General features: G+C 33.6%; 2 protein-coding genes across 4 annotated transcripts; one reads left to right on the forward strand and one right to left on the reverse strand.

Annotated features, from left to right (window-relative positions):
* Positions 1-549: 549 nt before the first annotated feature.
* Positions 550-4667, reverse strand: LOC101220977 (pentatricopeptide repeat-containing protein At4g28010). 3 transcript variants are annotated; one of them, XM_031888402.1, is made up of 3 exons: positions 2133-4667; positions 1241-1532; positions 550-946 (listed from the first exon to the last, which is right to left on the reverse strand). In XM_031888402.1, the coding sequence occupies exon 1, from the start codon at positions 4419-4421 to the stop codon at positions 2253-2255; it is 2169 nt and encodes a 722-aa protein (XP_031744262.1). In that variant the 5' UTR covers positions 4422-4667; the 3' UTR covers positions 550-946; positions 1241-1532; positions 2133-2252. The 3 variants fall into 3 exon arrangements, with proteins under 3 accessions (XP_031744262.1, XP_031744266.1, XP_011660167.1); XM_031888406.1 differs by having other exon boundaries at positions 572-1532; positions 2133-3866; positions 4148-4286; XM_011661865.2 differs by having other exon boundaries at positions 572-1532.
* Positions 4668-6587: 1920 nt separating this feature from the next.
* On the forward strand, positions 6588-18861 carry LOC101221135 (protein CASP). The gene is made up of 19 exons (XM_011661866.2): positions 6588-6949; positions 7391-7501; positions 7618-7796; positions 7993-8142; positions 8673-8761; positions 9298-9407; positions 9597-9691; positions 10288-10343; positions 12202-12367; positions 12710-12802; positions 13705-13833; positions 14041-14160; positions 14516-14593; positions 16242-16349; positions 16466-16609; positions 16709-16810; positions 17179-17258; positions 18061-18153; positions 18537-18861. Exons 1-19 carry the CDS (start codon positions 6856-6858, stop codon positions 18595-18597), a joined length of 2058 nt encoding a protein of 685 aa, XP_011660168.1. The 5' UTR covers positions 6588-6855; the 3' UTR covers positions 18598-18861.
* The last annotated feature ends 921 nt before the right edge of the window (positions 18862-19782 follow it).

Here is a 19782-nt window from a genome sequence, read left to right on the forward strand (position 1 = left end):
CAAGCATTATTTTATATGAACATATATATATATATATATACTTTTTTCTTTCTTTCAAATTAAAAGAAATATGGGGTGGAAAATCAAATTTTCCAACTCTAAAAAAAATGTAATACATGTCTTATCTATGGCTTTGTATTTTAGATTAGCTATATAACTATCTCCAATAATTATTTTTCATGCAAATATTATTTATTTAGTTTTATTAGTTGAAATTTTACATTTTTTTAAAAAGAAAAGTGACTAATTTACTTTTGAAAATGTGGGGCATACACTCCCCCCCTCTCTGAATCCCCATCTTATTTTGGGTTTGGGTTCTAATTAGTGATCACGAGGGATGTGATCCAATTTCCCTCCACCTAATTGAATGATAATAATAATTATAAATCTACTCTGTTCTTTTATGACTATCAATCAACATAGCATCATGCCACTTCAATACTTCATGAGAAATGGTAAATACATTTTTCTAATGCTATACTTAAAAACGAAGTTATGTCAAAATTTATGATAACTTCATTTACACAAACATGTACATCTGTACCCATAGTTACAAAATATGTATAGCATCTTTTGAATGGGTCTACCAAAGCTAAAGTTGTAACATCACTAAATGTAAAAAAAGAGTGTTGATGTTAACTTGTGAACGTCTCAGCTATTCTCAAACAACCACCATCTAACCCTATTAATATTTAGTTGCTAAGATGACTGGTAAGATATTTAACTTATAGGCCGAACAAGATCTATTCCACACACAAGTTGTACAATAATGTTATTTAAGTTCTAAATTCAATAGAAAAAAATCATCTTTCAAATCACAGGCTTACAACAAAGAACAAGAACTTAGCTTCTTCCGTTGACGTAGCAAAATCTCCTAACTTGTCTTCAATCCCAGCAAAACTGTGGAATCTTAGAGATCATCCTAGAGATCTTTTTGATAACGTTTCTGTTTTAAATATATCGCCAGTTTTAAGTGCATGTTTACGAGTGATAATGAAATAACTAAATTTACTTTTGTCATGTTGAATGAAACTTGTAAACACATTTTTTCTTCAGTGCTGTAAAAATTGATTTTGAATATGTAAAAACATTTTATAGAGTGATTTTTAAAAATCACAAAAATGAATCATTTTAGAATCACGATCACTCATAGACATGTCGTAAATTCATTTCCACGCCATGCGACCTGCCTCTCCTTTGCCTTCAAACCAATAAAGAGAAAGTGGAAAGCATTGATTACCTTTTACAGTTTCTACCCTTCTGGATTTGGAACATGCCCAACAGATGTTGCTGAGAAATGCAGATGGGGGCCAAACACAACATAGCCTTATCCCAATGGACCAACAGAATTCTTCCCACAAGAGTGATGATAAATGTAGAAGTGTAGAGCTGAACATCCTCTTCAAATGCTATAAATGTATACAAGACTCCTCATCATAGATCGACACTGTCAACACCATAGCAATGGAACATTGAACCACACTCGCTCCCATTAGTCCACCATTCTTTAGTAGCACCATGAGCACATCCTCCTGAAGTGCAAGTCTACTCTCAGAAATCACGTGAAAATTAAAAAACATACTACCACAACAATTATATCTGTCATACATCTCCAAAGATGTACTGGTAATGGTTGATGTTAACCAAATGTGAAGCAGCTATATGCAATAATTTTAAGAAACTCTGCATGATTAATCATAAACAAAAGTACACGAAATCATAAACTAGAGCTAAAACTCCCTGAAGATCTATTTTACTACAATTTTGAATATTGAATACTTCAATGAACATATTAGTATTGCCTGATTGGTATTTAATTTTGACCAGGGTAATGTAATTCTGTATAACTGAGTATCATCGTTAGAAAAGAAACCTAGTCCCTCAGTTACCACCTTGATATCCTTATTCTTATTTCCTTCAATGCTTTTATCATCCCCAGCATGGAAACTGAAAATCTATTCATTTAGAACTCGACGTTTTCATGCTATTATGGAAGCAAATGGAAAATTGAAAAGGAAGAGTGAGAGGCCAGAGACAAAATGGATAAATTGTTGCTAAAAGAAAACTTGTACACATTACAAGACAGTAAGAGAAGTCAGTATTAAAAAAGGGAAACGTGCAAAATGACTTACTTGAAAAAGATTGTTTGGGAGGTGAACCTTGATCAAGGATATGAAATAGCAAGAATAAAGGACTCGCAGAGAACAGATGATAAGATACCAAGTCTGATCTTAAGAAATTAGATTTGGTCTTTAATTTTCAACAGGTAACTTAAGCTCTGGATGAGATTTATGAAGTCTAAGCAACAATTCACTGCATGTTATTTGTTTTCCATCCGATGTTGGTTGTGAAAAGTTTGGCAGGGAATCCAAGATAGCAGCATGATCTGAACTCTGGCAAAGGCATGTTAAGATGGTGCAAGTTAATTCTTGGTCAAGAACAACACTCTTTTTGGCCATATCGTTGAGCAAGCCAATAATTTCTGCAGTTTCATTGTTTAAACGATATGCCTTTAGTAAGGAATCATATACAAAGACATCTGGAGTCAAGCCACAAGCAATCAATTTCTCAAAAACAATTTTAGCTTCAGACATCAGACCACTTTTTGATAATCGATTAATTAAAGTTGAAAATGTTACAGCATCTGGAGCTAAGCCTTTTCCAACCATTTCCATTAGTAGCTCTTGGAAATACGACAAATCCCCAGCTTTTAGAGATCCATTGATTATGGTATTGAATGTAATAATATCTGGTTCTAGATTTACATTACTCATTTCTTGAAACAACCTCTTAGCTTGTTCTATACTACCTTCCTTGCACATGGATGAAATCAATGTATTGTAATCGATCACAGTTGGATTAGGCCCATGTATTCTCATTCTGCCAAAAAGTCCTTTAGCAATGCTAATCATACCCAAGCCACAAAGTCCTTTAATCATTACACTGTAGGTATTTGAATTAGGAACAAACCCCAAGTTTAATACATGCTTCCACATTTCCATAGCCTTGTTGATCATTCCTGCTGTGAGATAACCTCCAATTAGTAAATTGAAAGTCATTAAGTCGCCATAGATTCTTTGTTCTGTCATTGTATTAAAGATCTCCACAGCCTCCTCAACACGACCTTCATTACAGAGCCCTTGAATCAACATATTAAAGGTGACAATATCAGGTTTAATATGGCAGTTATCCTTCAATGTTGAATTAAAAAGTAAAATTCCTTCATCAACCTTCCCATCCTTGCAAAGTCCTACGAGCAAAGTATTATAAGTAACAATATCAGGATTCTTCCCCTTCTTGATCATACTATCCATGACTTTACAGGACTCCTCTATTAGTCCCCCTTTGCACAGACCATCTAGAAGAACATTATAAGTGACAGTATTAGGTTCTTCACCTTTCTCTAGCATCAGATTTAATATGTTCAAGGCTTGCTTAGCTCTCCCATTTTTGCAAAGCCCGTCGATCAAACATGTATAAGTGACAACATCAGGGCAAATACCACGGTCCGTCATAAGATTCAGCATTGCCTTTGCTTCCTCCCATTGCCCTTCCTTACATAAACCATGCATCAAACAACTATATGTAACTACATTAGGACAAATTCCCATCTCTAGCATCTCATTGAAGAGTTCTTTTCCCCTAGAGGAATTTCCATTGTTACAAAAACCACTTATAACTGCACTATACATAACAACATCCGCTTGCAATCCCTTCTTCTTCATTCTCTCCAATAAACCCTCTGCTATTTGTAATCTTCCACCCTTACAAAGCCCATCCACCATGGTCGTATATGTCACCATATTCGGCTGGCAAATCACCTCCATTTCGTCAAGAAATCGAAGCGCTTCTTCAAATTTCTCATTCTTGCAAAGTCCGTTCATGAGCACATTATAAGTAATCACATCTGGTAATACCGAAAATCTTTTCATTTCATGAAACGACTCAATTGCTCTCTCTACATCCCCAATTCGACACAACCCCGTGAGCATAACATTGAAAACAAAGGTACTAACTACATAACCCTGTTTAATAATCAACCCCAGAACCCCAAACGCATAATTCACTTCACGAGTATAAACAAAGCATTCGATTAAACAACAAAGTGATCTGAAACCCAGAAAAACATTTGCATAAGTCATCTTACCATAAACAGATAAAGCCATTGGGTAATTTCTCGTCCTGGTGAGAGCAGCCATGAGTGCGTTGCAGGTAAACCCAGAAGGAAGAGAATTAGAAGCTATGGCACTATGAAAGAGAGAAAAGGCGTGGTTGGCGTTTCGTGGAGTAAGACTTTGGCAAAGGGAAACTAAGTGGGAATCGATATCGGAAACAGAATTTGGCAAAGGGGTCGAAGAAAAGGGGTGGATACGAAGAACTCGAGCAGAGCAACGTTTGAGGAGATGGATTTGAGAATTCATGGTTTTTGAACGAAATCAAATTCGTTTCGAAATAATATTATCAGTGTTTATGAATCATGACAAACACAAACAGAAAAGCTGCGGCAGAATGAAAAATAAAAAATAAAGATTGAAACTTTTGGATTAAGTGTGAATTGGCCTTGACCTATTTCAGGTTTCTATGGATCACTATTGCCCATGTAGAGATAGTTTGACGGGCTCTATTGCCCATATGGAACAACGAGTGAGAGAGGTGGATAACTCCCAAAAGTTACTCATGTAAATGATAAATAATTTGCCCAAAGATTTTTGAGCAACTTTCGATATTGATAGAGCTCGGCTCACTAATGTCAGTGTGAAGGTAAATTTCACCATGGAGTAATGAGAAATCACTCCCTAGTTGTGGGGGCAGTCCAAGTCAATAAGATAAAGATACTCAAGCATAAACTTTTATGTGGTGTTCGTGATGTAAAGACTCTAAAAAATATCGTTTTTGACATCGAATAATACTTTAAAGAAACAAATATTATTATTGAAGATTCAAATATCACTTTGACAATAATGCACTTGACAGAAGGATGCCAAATTATTGTTTACATAGGTAGTGGAAAGAGCAAGTGTATAGTTGGGAGATTTGAGTAGGCCAACTGACTTTGTGATCGTTAAAATGGACCACTTTGATGTGGTATTGGAGATGCAATTCTTGCTTGAACTTAACGTAATACCTATTCTCCTTGCCAAGTGTTTGATGATCACTGGGTTTACGCTAACAATTATGCATCGAAAAATCAAACAGCCAAATGAAATGAAGATGATCTCAATTATTCAATTAAAAAAGAGCCTCAACCACGAATCAGTCGAAATCGTTGAAGAGACAATTCTTTAAGACATTTTGTGTGTCCTGCAAAAGTGTTAGAATGCATACAACTTACGAAAGTATCCATTATTGCAAAAGAAAAAAAGAAGGCATAAACGCTTCAAGTTTCAACTAGAAGGCAAGGTTTGGATCCAGTGGTATCCATATCAGTTTCAAATTTAAGGCCAAAGAGAGGGAGATGAGGAGAGTTGCGTTGTCGTCGCGTCTTTGTCGGGAGTCTCCTCTTTTCTTCTCTTTTTTCTTTTCCATTTCTTCTCTTTTCTTGTTTTATTTGATTGTTTTTATTTTAGAAGTTGGATGGACTTTTGGTTTTCTTGAGTTATGAGTGGTTCATAAGTTATATTCATCTTCTTCTTTTATCTTGTTCTATTTGAAATTATGCTAAATAAAAAAGAAATGAGATGATTTATAAATACCTTACTAGATAATTATGTTAATTATAAATTTGCAACTTAAGTAGCTGGAAATTTATCCAACTTTTAAATGCAAAGATTTAATAACTAAATAAGTTAACTAATATAATTAACAAACCTTAGTTTTGGATTACTATAAATATCCATTTTTTACCTCCCGAGTTTGCAAACAAATTGGATAGCATTCAACCAGTAAAATATCTTTGTTTGATTGCATGATTCTAATCCTATAGTTTCAAGGCAAGTCTTTTCTTTTCTTTCTCTCTTTTTAATTTATACTTATTTATTTAATTTTGTTGTTGTTAACTTTCGTAAATGTGTTTGTTTTAAAATTATATCTCTAGAAAATCTTTTACATTTCATCAATGTTTCAAGTTGATATATAAAAATTACACCTTAGAACATCTTTATTAACTGTCGAGTGTCTAATTGATCTATCCACCAAAGGCTAGACGGATCAAATTAAGAGGTTTCTAAATTTGGTATAATATGTAAATCTATAGGTGTCAATAAAAGTGAAAGCATATTTGAAAGTCCATATAAACAACAATAGAACGAGACCCACTAATAGAAAAATACATCCTTAAATGATAACTATTTGGTAGTGATTTATGAAATAATTGTTAAAAAATTCCATCAATTGTCACGTGTTTAAGAATATCTATATATACGAAGATTTTGTGTTTTGTTATTTCTCTTTATTTCTATATTTATTCCATTGTCCATCCTAAAATTTAGTATAGAAAACTAATGTAGTATAATTGATTTATTTTTTTTAATCAAAAGAAAATTAATGTAAAGAAAATTTTGTTATCATAAAAAATAATCTATCTAAGGACTAGTCTCTAAAAGGTCCAAGCGGCCCATGGTTTTGGCCCCGTAGACATCAGTCGGTCTTGCTGAACCGATTCACCTTCAACGAACTGGATTGTTTTTGCCTTCATTGCAATGCAAAATTTCACATAATTTCTCCAAATTTACACATAAGAAGAGACGTAGAATTTGGCATGCCAGAAATGTCGAAGCTCCCCGGGATCTTCACCACTCCTTGATCTCCAAATCACTCCTACAATTACTGTAAAAGTTTTCGGATTCCAGTATATTTGGAAGTGATCGCACTCTTGAACTCCTTCAGCGCCCATCTCCAAGTTTCTCATTCCCAAATATGGAGTCTCCCCAAGGTGGATCCGAGAGGGACAAACCGCCCAACTCTTCATCCTCAACTTCCGCCGTTTCCGTCGTTTCTAGTTTCTGGAAAGGTAATAGTCTAATTCTAAATCGAATTCTCTTTCAATTCTTGCATTTATTGCTGAAGATAATCATGTAGTCTATGTTACGTTTTGATTCATTAGCTGCATAATTCAATTTTAACTGCAAATCTTCTGCTTGATTTCTACGCCTTAGTTTCCACTTTGAGCTCTGCTTGTAGAAAGATTTGATCTGAGAAGACTAGTTTATACACACACACACACACACACACTAGTGGTTCTTGTCGATGGTTCATCTATCCATTGGGGAAAAGTATGTTGCATTTTGAAGTATTGAGTTAAATAGTACTAACGAGTTGCAAGGCATTTTGTGTTTTTTAGATTTTAAGTTCTGGTAATACTTTTAATTGTCGTCTATTTGATTTAAAACTGCTATCAAAAAATTTATCCTCTGCGTACACAATGTGGTCATTTTGTATTTCCTATCTGCAGAGTTTGATTTAGAGAAGGAGAAAAGTGCATTGGATGAACAAGGACTTAGGATAGCTGAAAACCAAGAAAATAGCCAGAAAAATCGCCGGAAGCTTGCAGAAAGTACAAGAGGTAATGTTTTTCTATATGGTCATGTTATTCTGGATTCTTTTATTTTTACACGTGTTTGTCTGGAAATATATTTTCTAATGTGATTTTTTAAATTATTGGTCTCTGCATTCTGATAGATTTCAAGAAGGCTCAACCAGAGGAAAAATTGAACTTGTTTAGTTCTCTACTTAAAAGTTACCAAGAAGAAGTCGATAATCTCACGAAGAGGGCGAAATTTGGAGAAAATGCTTTTCTTAACATCTATCAAAAACTTTATGAGGCTCCAGATCCTTACCCTGCTCTTGCTTCAATTGGTGTAAGTGCCAAAGGCTTTTGTATGAGTGTTGCATTTGAGAAGCATCAATCATATGTGAAGTCTGAATTCCCTCCTCTCCACTCAATGGGGGAAATGGAAATCAAGAAACATATCTGTTTGTATCAAAACCTGGTGCAATTGTTTTATGCCATTTCTCATCTTGTAATGATTTTACTGCATAATGTTCTCTTTGCAGGAACAAGATTTGAAGTTGTCTGAATTAGAATCTGAGAACAGGAAAATGAAAGTTGAGCTTGAAGAGTTTAGAACAGAAGCAACTCATTTAAAGAATCAGCAGGCCACTATTAGAAGACTTGAAGAGCGCAATCGGCAATTGGAGCAACAGGTTGTAATATCTTTGTGTTCTATGATGAATGATGTCAATATAATAGTACATTGGCATTTTTCCATATAACTAAATCATACGCCCACACTATGGAATTGAAGATTCTCCATAATGCCTCAAATCAATTTAGATCAACCCATTTAGGTTAGACATGGTTTGCTAATGTCGGACAATTTGAGCTTGAAGGAGGTCTCTTGCCTCCTGCCTTGGATTGTTTTTATAGGTATCTGTTAATCATTTTTTTTGGATTGGAGTCCTTTTATATTTTATTATTATTATTTTTTTGTAGTGGATGAGTATTTTCATGGTTTTGTTTTTGTATGTCATTATTGTACATTGCTTCATTTTTCTGCATGAAAGCTCGGCTTCTTACCTAAAAATGTTCTTATTACTTGTGTTGTTATTTTTAACTATACTTAATAATGTTTTGGACCTGTACGATTCCTATTCGATCACATTTTGAATGAAAAGGTTATGTAGTTATTACCCTCTTCCTCGTTTCATCTGCTAATCTTCTTTTAGTTGTCCAGATGGAGGAGAAAATAAAGGAAATTGTGGAAATCAAGCAACGCAGTTTGGCTGAAGAAAACCAGAAGGCATTAGATGCAATAAAAGAAAGGTACCCTTCTTTTAGGGTAATGGAATTATCTAGACTTTAGTCTCGTTTTATTAATAAAATTTGAGTCTCTTTTCTTCTTCTTTTTTTTTTTAAATAAAAAAAGTAATTATATAGATTTATATGTGTGGTATGTAGAATGTAAATGGCATTATCGATACTTGATATGATGAAGGATACTGATGATATTTTTTTCTCATTCAATTTTTTTAATAAAATTTAGATGTAATTTTGAAATCTATTGGACGAGAAAGTATGTATGGTTCTTATTTCTTAAAATTTGTAGCCATACCAGTATCCGACTAAACGTTCTTCCACAATGATATTGATGTTAAAAATTGAAGCAAAGAATTTTGCCAACGGTAATTTGTTGAATACTATGGATATTTACATCTTTTTGGGGTTATGTGTGGAAACATAAACGGAGGTTGCATTGTGTTTGTTGATAGTAGAGCCTTCTTTTTGGTCATTGATGTTAAACATTTTAACTGGACCTTGAATTCTACTGTGATTTTCATTTTATTTTTAATAATGTTTAGGGAGAGATTGTTGCAAGATCAACTAAGACGAGAACAAGAAAGTGTTTCAAACATGCAAAAGCTACATGAACGTGCCCAGAGTCAATTGTTTGAACTTCGTGCTCAGTCAGGTGAATTTGCCAGTTTCTAGTATGTAGTTTAGATGACATATTTAACCAAAAATGTGAACAATCTCTTAATAAAGTTCTTATTTATTTTGTGTCTCACTCTATTGAAGTTGTACTTAAGCCCTAGAAAGCCATTTCTCCTTAGCATGCATTGATACTAGATGTTGATTATTATTCAATTGATATTTTTAGATGAAGAGAGGGCTGCAAAGCAGTCAGAGGTGACGCTTCTAATGGATGAAGTTGAGAGGGCTCAGACACGGCTTCTTAGCCTTGAACGGGAAAAGGTTTTCTTTCACTAAATTCTCCTTCTAAAGGATTCATTATCGATAATTGTATTAGAGAAAACTGTTCTCTTATTAGTAACAACGTATCATCAATAAGTCTTTCTATTGGAGTCCGTATTTCCCATATAAAAAGGACTTCAAGTTGTAGTAACTTAATTTCATATCATTGCAGAAGAAATTATGTGTAAAATTGTGCCTGAATTGCTGCAAATCAAGATTTCAAAGTTTTAGTAACTTAATTTCACATCATTGTAGAAGAAACTATGTGAAAATCGTGCCTGATTTGTTGCAAATATTTGCACATGGCTAGTTTTTTTCCCTCACTCTCTCACTTCTCTCTCTTTTGTGGTGGTGATGGTGCGGATTGAGCATGTGGAGATTATGGTTCATGATTAAACCATCAAACAGTGTCTGTTAACTGCACAGACTACTAACAGCTTCTTCTTACCGATTTTTTTTATGAAGTACATTGATTAGAACCAGTGTGTGGGTGCGAGAGGAGAGTTATCTCGAGGGTTCAATACATGCTAATTGTTGATATTTAGGTATTACATGCTGCCTATGTTTTTTATACTTTTTATCTGCCGAATATTCAGGGACTCCTGCGCTCTCAGTTACAATCAGCGAACGATGACACTGGCAATAAGAAAAGGTGAGATACTACTTCCATATCATCTTCACATCAATATGTTGATGAATGACATTTATTGTTTTAGTATGTTCTTTCCACAACCTAGTTGAGATGTCCCGGTGTGCCTACTGATTCTCAGTTTTATAGTTTTATTGCTTTTTGTATATCCCTCATGTCCACAGAGCTTTGTCTTTTTATTATTTTATATTAATAAAGAGATCCGTTTTCCTTTTCAAAAAAAATAAAAATATAGGCTTTCTTTCCATATAGGAATCACTTAATGTAATCAATGTTCTGTTTCGATATTCAGTATATAGATTTGGATTGAAGTAGTTTACTTTCCCTAACCACTATGGATTGGCCTAGTGGTAGAAAAGGAGACATAGTCTCAATAACTAAGAGGTCATGGGTTCAATCCAGGTTGGTCACCTAACTAAGAATTAATTATTCAAAATTATTAGGTTGAGATTCATAAAAAGATGCCCTACTATAATTTACTTGGAAGGATCTTTTCTAGGTTGTACAACTGTGCTCTGAGTTCTAAAGAAATGATAAAATTTGGAACAAAAGGAAGTACAGTGATATAAGACTTCAACTTGTAACGTGGCAAAGTTTGCTAGAAAGTACTCCACTTGGGATTAATAAGAAGAAATATGATAATTGTAAAAGAACTTATTTAGCTACACGAAGAAGAACTGAGATGTTGATTAATAAAAACAAAGAAGAGGAAGAAGAAGAACCGAGAAGTGTGATAAAATCTTAACCTTCCTTCAATCCTCTACAATTATCTTAAAAAACCTTATGAATTCTCACTATCCAAAAGAGCCAAAGGGGCTGCTAATTTCAGCAATTAGATTTGGAGGGGTGATAGCACCAAACTTTTGCTTTAAAAACTGCTTGAATAACCCAGGTGATGCCAGAAAAAACAAAGCTTTCTAATCCCTGTGGCTCTAATGGAACCATAAGTCAAGGGATGCTTCTGAAATTTAGTGTTTTTGATGCACGGAAGACACTAATTTGAGTTATTTTAACATTTTTCTTGACCACTTTCCGGGTCTGTTGTGGTGAAACTTTATCTTTAGCATCTACTGTTTAAATGGATGCAGAAAAGAATGGTATGCTTTCCCTTTCTGATAATAATCTTTTAAAGAAATATGGATTTTATCCAGTTTAATACTATGTACACGTTGATGAAGGCAGTATTTGTTAGTCTGAAAGTTACTCTCCTCTCTGATTCATGTTGGAATGTTTCTTTTTGTACTACATTCTATTTGAGACTGTTCTTTCGTTATGTCTGATTATTGAACCTATCACAATTTTCTTAAAAAGAAAAGAGAAATTTCTTGTTTTACCTGCTTCCTTGTGCAATAAATCTTGGAGTCCCTATGTTGCTACTCTATAGGCACTATTACACATGGTTGTAGCCCTTTTTTCTTTAGAGGATACTCCCTTTTTTGCTGTGTTTCTGGATTTTTGTATGCCCATGTATTCTTCCATTTTTTCTCATTGAAAGTTGTTTTCGTAGAAACAAAATTAAAAGGAAAAATAGTATATCTTCTTTCTTTTCTTTTTTCCCCCAAACCATCCTTCCTCATGCTTATCAGTGTTGTTGAGGCACAGCTGGGCACTCTCTTGAGGCGAGAGACGAGGCAAGGCAAGGCCTTAATGTTTTGCAAGTACCCAAGGCGAGCACCTTTAGTAAGGCGCTCGCCTTTTCCGCTTTTCAATCGTGACGACACAGGCGCTCTCATCTTGTTCAGTTCAATTTTTTTTTAAAAAAAGAAAAGATTCTTCTCCAATACTTTGATTAAGAGGAAGTATCAAAGTTTTTAAAGGTAGAATTGTATTGTGCTAATTGGTTTTTGTTCTTTGGCTGCAGTGATAATTTAGATTTAAATAGTGTCCTTGAGAATTCTTTGAGTGCGAAAGAAAAGATTATCTCAGAATTAAACATGGAACTTCACAACATTGAGACGACTTTATCAAGTGAACGAGAACAACATATTATTGAGATCAAGAATCTGAATGCATTGATTAATGAAAAGGTAGCTACCAACCTCAATTCTACTCTATAAACAAGCGGTTAAGCTGTTGTGGATTAAGATGAGACAAGTTCTCTTTGCCTTTACACAAAGGAAAGGTTCTTAACTAAAATTGTCACCAAATTTATGTTTTCAGTTACCAGGTTTGAACTATTTAACTTTGAATATGCCAATCTGAATCAATAAGCATCAACCTTACGAATTTAAGTTCATTTTCTATGCAATTGGAAGTAACTGGTATATATTTTCATTGTCTGTAACATCTGTTCTTCTTAATCGACAAGATGCCCTACTATTTGATGGTTGAATTTTGTTTAACTACTTTCTACCTTTATGATAAAATAGGAAACTGCTATTGATGAGATGAAGAGAGAGCTGCAATCAAGACCAACAGAAAAAATGGTTGATGATTTGCGGAAAAAAGTGAAGATTTTGCAAGTAAGTAATCTACCTTCATGAAAAAGAAAAATCATCTACCTTTATTATCTCTCAAAATTCTAAAGTTGTCTATTTCCTAGGAAGTATGAACACCTTGTTTTAGATAAATTGTCTACCTCCAGACACATTAAAAAATTTGTCTGAATCAAATATATTTTATTTAAAACTTTGGACACGATTTAAACACAACCAGACATGACTTGGCCACAACTCTGGAAAAATTTATCCTAGAAACTGGGGGGGAAGCATAGAGATTCTCCCTATATCCTTATAAATTGATCACTATGAAAGCATTAGGACGACATATTCTTTCTCTGTTCATAGCCAATTATATCCTTTTACATCTTTTAACCGACTTAACTTTCAATGATTTTAGTGAATTATATATATTTAGGTTAAATACGTATTCTACACACACACGTATGCTGTATGTATGTATGCATGTATGTATATGTGTATATATATAGATATACTATATAATATGGGTGACTATGCACATCTTTTTTAGCCAGTGGCACATTGTTAAAGCATGAATGATATTTTGGTTATGTAGTATAGTGAGGTTCCTTTGCATTTTGGTTCCTTGCCTCTCAAAGACTTGTCCTTGTCCATTAGGCAGTGGCACATAGTTGAAGACTTGTTCTCCGGATTTTGATTCTGCATTCTGATTTGTGTTGCATCTTACTTTAAGATGTCTGTCAAAAGTGTTGCCAAATGTTAGAATTTATTTTTCTGATTCGTGTGATCATATATAAGTCCTACGATTATGAATTTTATATTTTTTAGCAATCTGAAATGGTTCAGGTTAGATGCAACCAAAGTCTTCCTCTGAATAGTTTTCTTGGCATGGTACACTAATAATGTATTCCTTCATCTGTGAATAACTTTACTTGCATGCTCAGGCTGTAGGTTATAACTCAATTGAGGCTGAAGATTGGGAAGTTGCCACCAGTGGCGAAGAGATGAGCAAAATGGAGTCTCTTCTTCTTGATAAGAACCGAAAAATGGAACATGAACTTACACAGTTTAAGGTGCGATGCCAATTTACAATTCTGCTATCTCTTCTTACATGCTCAAATCAATGTGGATAATGGATAATTGATAAGATGACATTGGATAATGTGGATAGTGCTCAAAACATGAACTTGAAAGATGGTGCTGTAGTTTTTAGTTCATCAGTAGGTGGAAGGAAATTATTTTTCTCATATCATTTAGTGTGATTCTTATGTCTTTTTCAGGTTAAACTTTCAGAAAAGTCATCTTTACTGGATACAGCTGAAAGCAAGATAGCTGAACTCACAGAAAAGGTTGTTGAACAGCAGAAGTTGATTCAGAAGTTGGAAGAAGACATTTTAAAGGTTTCGATCTTTGGCTAGCAGAAATTCCTTCTATGGTTCATTTAACTTCTTCTGGTACATCCTGGTTTTCAAAATGATGTGTATATGTGGAAGCATCAGGTGACCAGGGGTATTCTGTTTTAAATTCTTTTTTCTTCTCCGGAAAGAGGGTGTTCTTTATTTGGGTCAAGAAAGTTGAATTTGATTTTTCCAAAATAAATGCAAGTTTGGCTCCTGTTTAAAGGGTTATTTACATATATACTGTTGACTTGACATTCAGTTTAAATAGCTCTTGCGCTCGTATGTGTTATTTTGATATTTGATAATCCTTTAGAGTTATGATAGTAACTCTTAAGTGCCGTTTCTTTGAAAGCAGGGTTACAACTCCAAGGACCAAAAGGGTAGTTTATTTGATGAATGGGATCTTTCTGAGGCAAGGGGTGAGCTTTCTGAGGTATTCTTTCTGTCAATCTTCATCCTCTTGCGGTTGTTGAAAGCTTAAGCTCTAACAAGTGGTTTGTTATTCCGACCGTAATGTAACTTTTGGTCTTATTTACTTTTATTTAGAAGTTGCAATAATGACCTTGACTTTTGGGAGACAACAAAATGATCTTTTTAGCAATCTGGGTGATAGTTTCTGTTTCCCATTTCCTTTTTCTAATAAAAAATAAAGAATTAGAAACCAAAACCAATTATCAACATGTTTTGGTTTTTATTTTAAAGCAAAAATGAAATTTGAAATACAGGATGTTGGGTATCCAAGTTTAACCCTACACTACCCAACAACCAAGAAAAGAGGAAAATTTCCTCGTGTACTTCGATATACGGTAATGAATATAATAACAAGTATGAAAAAAACCTATAACAAGTTCAACTACAAAAACAGAACAAGAGAATCATGTGAGCAAGAAATAAGAACAAGATCTCCTCTAGTCGATTGGAGAGCATTGTTCCTCTCCTTCTCAAGATTCTGAGCTCAAATTATCCATGCCCCCCCAGACCAATACCTCCAAAACCCTTCATAAACCTCTCCACTGATCCACATACCCTAATGCATAGCCATCTGTGACGTTCCCTTTTTGTCCCCTTTTTGTACATGTGGATGATTTACACACAAGATCATTGAAGTTTCCAAGATGTTCTAAAAAATTGGAAATGTAGATGAATCTCAGTTCTTTTCTATGGTTTTTATACCTCAACCTCATATTTTTATTTTCTGTGATTTTTATACCTCAACCTCATTTATGCATTCTCTGTGGCAAACCAAGACCTATGATCACATTTTTACTCAGTTGCATTGAAGATCATTATTTTCCTGGCCAAGCATCTTAGTTTGCATTATCGTTGATAACTAATTCCACTTCTTACTTTCTTATGTAAGAATATTATCACAGATCTCTGACATTTAGGTTAGAATGCTGAAGGAAATATACTAGGGCATATAAAAACAGAAATAAAAGATAAAAAATAATATACCACCCAATTAGCAAATTAAAAAAAAAAGTTGGGCCGAGAATTACAAAAACCTTATTAACAAACATGTTTATAGAGGAATTAAGTCTAATCAAATCCTAAGGATCCTTCCCCTCTTCCTCCAGACCTTACCTCTCCACCCTATGAAGATTCTTCTATTCCCCCTAGGCCAAATACCCCACAGCATAGCAGAAAATATACAAATAAAAAACATGAAAATAAAAAGGCCCTTGATCTGCTATACTAAATTATTTTAAATCACCGGTTGACCCAAAAGCTTAAATTAATGGGTGAAGGAAAATTTAATATTATATCATTCAACCTTCCCTCAATTGTGGGCTTGATTTATGAAGAAAACCCAACAAGTAGAAACCAATTTTAATTGGGAAGGAAATAACAACGAGAGTCTTGAAGGCATGATCTTCTAGGACCACTTACTCTGGTCCTATCTTATATCACTAGTCGATTTAAAAGTTTAAGCAAATGGGTGAAGACAAATTTAATATTATATCCATCCATATGTTTCATTGTTTATTGATGAGTTTATGTTGGTGTTATATTTTTCCATATTGTATAATTCTTTCCTTTTCCATTTGTAGTCCTAATGTATGTGGCCACTTGTATGTCAGAATGTAGATCGAAAACATTTCCCCTTGGATCAAGATCAAAGCTCAATGCTAAAAGTAATTTGTAGTCAGAGGGACCGTTTTAGAGCTCGCTTGCGAGAGGCAGAAGAGGTGCTCTTAGTTTGTATCTATCCTCATTGCATAATTTATTTTTAATTAGGATGAGACCTTTCTTTTGTCTTGAGATAACAGATCCAGCAGTGTAATATTTTCTTCTGATGCATTAGGAAATAAGACAATTGAAGGAGAAGATAGGACAACTTACAGTTGATCTAGAAAAGACAAAAGCTGATAACGTCAAATTGTATGGAAAGATACGTTATGTCCAGGATTACAACCTTGAAAAAGTAGTGTCCAGGGGATCAAAGAAGGTACTCATATTTGTGTCATTGTTTAAAATAGAGCATCATTCCTCCCCCATCATTTTTTATTTCTTTGCTTCTTTCAATAACTTCAATTATCTACTTCAGCATGCAGAGGATCTCGAAAGTGGTTCAATGTCTGACGTTGAATCTAAGTATAAAAAAATATATGAGGATGATATAAACCCATTTGCTGCGTTCTCCAGAAAGGTTTTTTGCTCCTCACTCTTATTGATTTTAGAATTTAGATGTTCATCTAGTTCTCTAGGTCATGCGTACATTGCATTTTCTCTCTCTCAAAAAAGAAAGTATATAGAAACATACCATTTCACTTTTTAAATGAAAATTGAAAACACTGCTGCATTAGGACCAGTAATTTCCTTCCTACATTCTTTGCAACACTCTAATCAATAATGTTATAATAGAATGACATGACATCTTCCACCTCTGCAAAATTTGGCCATGTGCACGGTTCAGGGAACAATAATGCCTCTTGTTGATTTACTGATTCTTTTTTACTTGTTCGTTCCAAATCACATAACCATCACACTGTATACTATTGACTTTGTTTGTTTTAGGAAAAGGATCAGAGGTACAAAGAGTTGGGCTTCAGAGACAGGATCACACTCAGCAGTGGGCGATTTCTTTTGGGGAACAAGTATGACTCCACATTCTCTCTGATTTTTATAATTTCATTCTCTTTTTTTTGTCAATGTGGAGTGCACAAGCAGCGTAAATAGTTCTATATAGTTTGATATAACCACTTTATATTTCATGCTCTATCATTCAAACAAACGTTACTTCCTTCTAAACCACAATAAATATCAGATATTCTTAAATCACTATCTGGCCAAGTCTGGTTTTAGGAGAAATGGCTGAGGATTTACAGTACATCCTCAAGTTATTTGGGATGGTTAAATGATTTTTTTCCCTCCTGAAATCTAAAATTTTCGGTAACAAATAAAAGTTCTTTTAAAGAAATATTTTTTAAGGAACTAGTTGATCAAGAGGTGATGGACTGAATCACTGATCACCTTGTGTTAGTTTGAAATTTTTAGAATCCAAGGTGCATCCTAACAAACTTAGTATTATAATCAATTTTAAGAAAATGTGATACATGTAAGTATTTTAATTAAAAGAGATTATTTTTTTTTTCAAAAAAAGGTACTTAAACCAAAAGATATGACAAACCCAACCTATTTAACTCTGGAGGGTAACAGCACTCTCATCTTTTGCAATAGCTGAATTATGCATCAAATCCTTGAGAAGTTATTTCCATTTTCCATCATGTCTGCGCCATTTATGAACATTATACGTACGTGCTTCTCCCTCTTACGATCATTTATGACTTCCAAACGCCATCGTCAACTCCTTTGTCTTGTTTCTTCTTATTTTGTTTCATTTTTTGGTGGAAACATTTGGTATCTTAGTTCATCGCTAAGACATTAACCTTCTTTCAGATATGCCAGAGCTTTTGCATTTTTCTACACAATCGGGTTGCATATTTTGGTATTTACATGTCTTTACAGGATGTCAGCACTGAGTCATCTCAGGTAACCCATTTTTCATTTTATTTTTAGGTATAGACAAGGTTTTTTTCTTTTTTTGCTAAATTATTAAAAATAGCCTTAAACTTTGTCCTATTTCAATTATATCTATATTCTTTCACTAGTTGTAGTATTACATGTTTTCTTTTATAAACGTTTCAAGATTTCCTTCAAAACAGAAATTTGTTAGAATGTTGAACATAAGATCACTGAGGTTTTGACTAAGACACTTATCTAAGTCTAAAAGAACGGATTTAAGACACATTGACTTCTTTTCAAACATTCTAACGGTTATTGATTCGAAGTGCAGTGTGTATATATATATTTTAAAATTTAAAATTTATCCTTTTTTTGCTGTTCAGTAATCTTTTCCTTCCTCTCTTCTGCAGTAATGGTCCTGAGGAATTTCTGGTTGGAGACAAACATGTAAACCTCCCACACGGACTTTAATCTTCTTGAGTTTTGGTTTTATCAAGTTACTGATAAGGTCAGAGATACAAATCAACTTTTCATTACAGAATGTATATGAATAATTCATAACGTAAAAAAGAAAAGAAAATTCTTCTTTTATTACTGTACAAATGCCCATCGGATGTAGTACTGGTTCTTTTTTTTTTTTTTTTTCCTGCTCGTTTCAAGTGATATTATTTTTTGGTACAAAAGTTGTTCATACTGTCTATTTTTATTTCAATTGAGCAAATTTTGGATTGAGAAGTTGCAGCCTCCTACTTTCAGCATTGATGAATTGTCAATGAAAATTCCCAGTTAATTGGTTTGTTGGACATAGGTTTATAAAAGTGTTTATTTATTTGATTTATTCGTGAGTGTCCGTCCACGTTAACATGTACTCATCACAATGATTAATTCTAGTCAACTGCACTCTAATTTGAGCTCATTTTCTTTAATATTAAAAAGGGTGGTTGGTTACTTTTAACATAGTAAGTTTATTCAAACTTAAAATGATATTGTTTAGGTGATGATTTAGGTAAATAGATTTTGTGGTTAGAGATATTTTGAGTTGATTTTAAATTAGATTGGTAAAAATAATTTTAAATCACTAACAAATGGTTCTAATTGATTTGGGCATAAAATGATACAAAAACATTAGTTTGGGTTTAATTGATTCAACTTCGAACAATTGCATTAAAAAGAAGTCCAACGAGAATAAACAGTTTAGAAACTGAGTTGGGACTAACTATTAGGTGTTGGAGGTGAGCTAATGCGTGTTTGTATTTACTTTTTAAGAGACCGTTTGGGGGAAGGAAAGGATCATGATAATCCTTGGACTATGAAAAAGTAAAAATTATGATAATTCTCGTTTGGAGGAAGAATTATGTGAGAAGGATTAAGGATTACGAGAGGATTATGATAATCCTTGTTTGAGAGATAACCCTTCTCGAAAGAATTATGAAAATTAATTATTGTATGATTATTTTTTAAATTCGTATTCATAATTATATTCGCATTTTTAATTTACTGAGATTGTTAATTGTTTTTTGGAAAACATGTTCCATTAGTTTTCGTAAATACAAGGTAAATTTTAAAGGTTTTTTACGCAAGTATTCTATGCAAATAAATCAATGGATACGTTATGTGCGAACAAATTATACTTCTTTTTTTAATTAATATTGTGAA

The sequence above is a fragment of the Cucumis sativus genome, chromosome 1 (genome assembly GCF_000004075.3).
Source record: "Cucumis sativus cultivar 9930 chromosome 1, Cucumber_9930_V3, whole genome shotgun sequence".
NCBI lineage: Eukaryota > Viridiplantae > Streptophyta > Magnoliopsida > Cucurbitales > Cucurbitaceae > Cucumis > Cucumis sativus.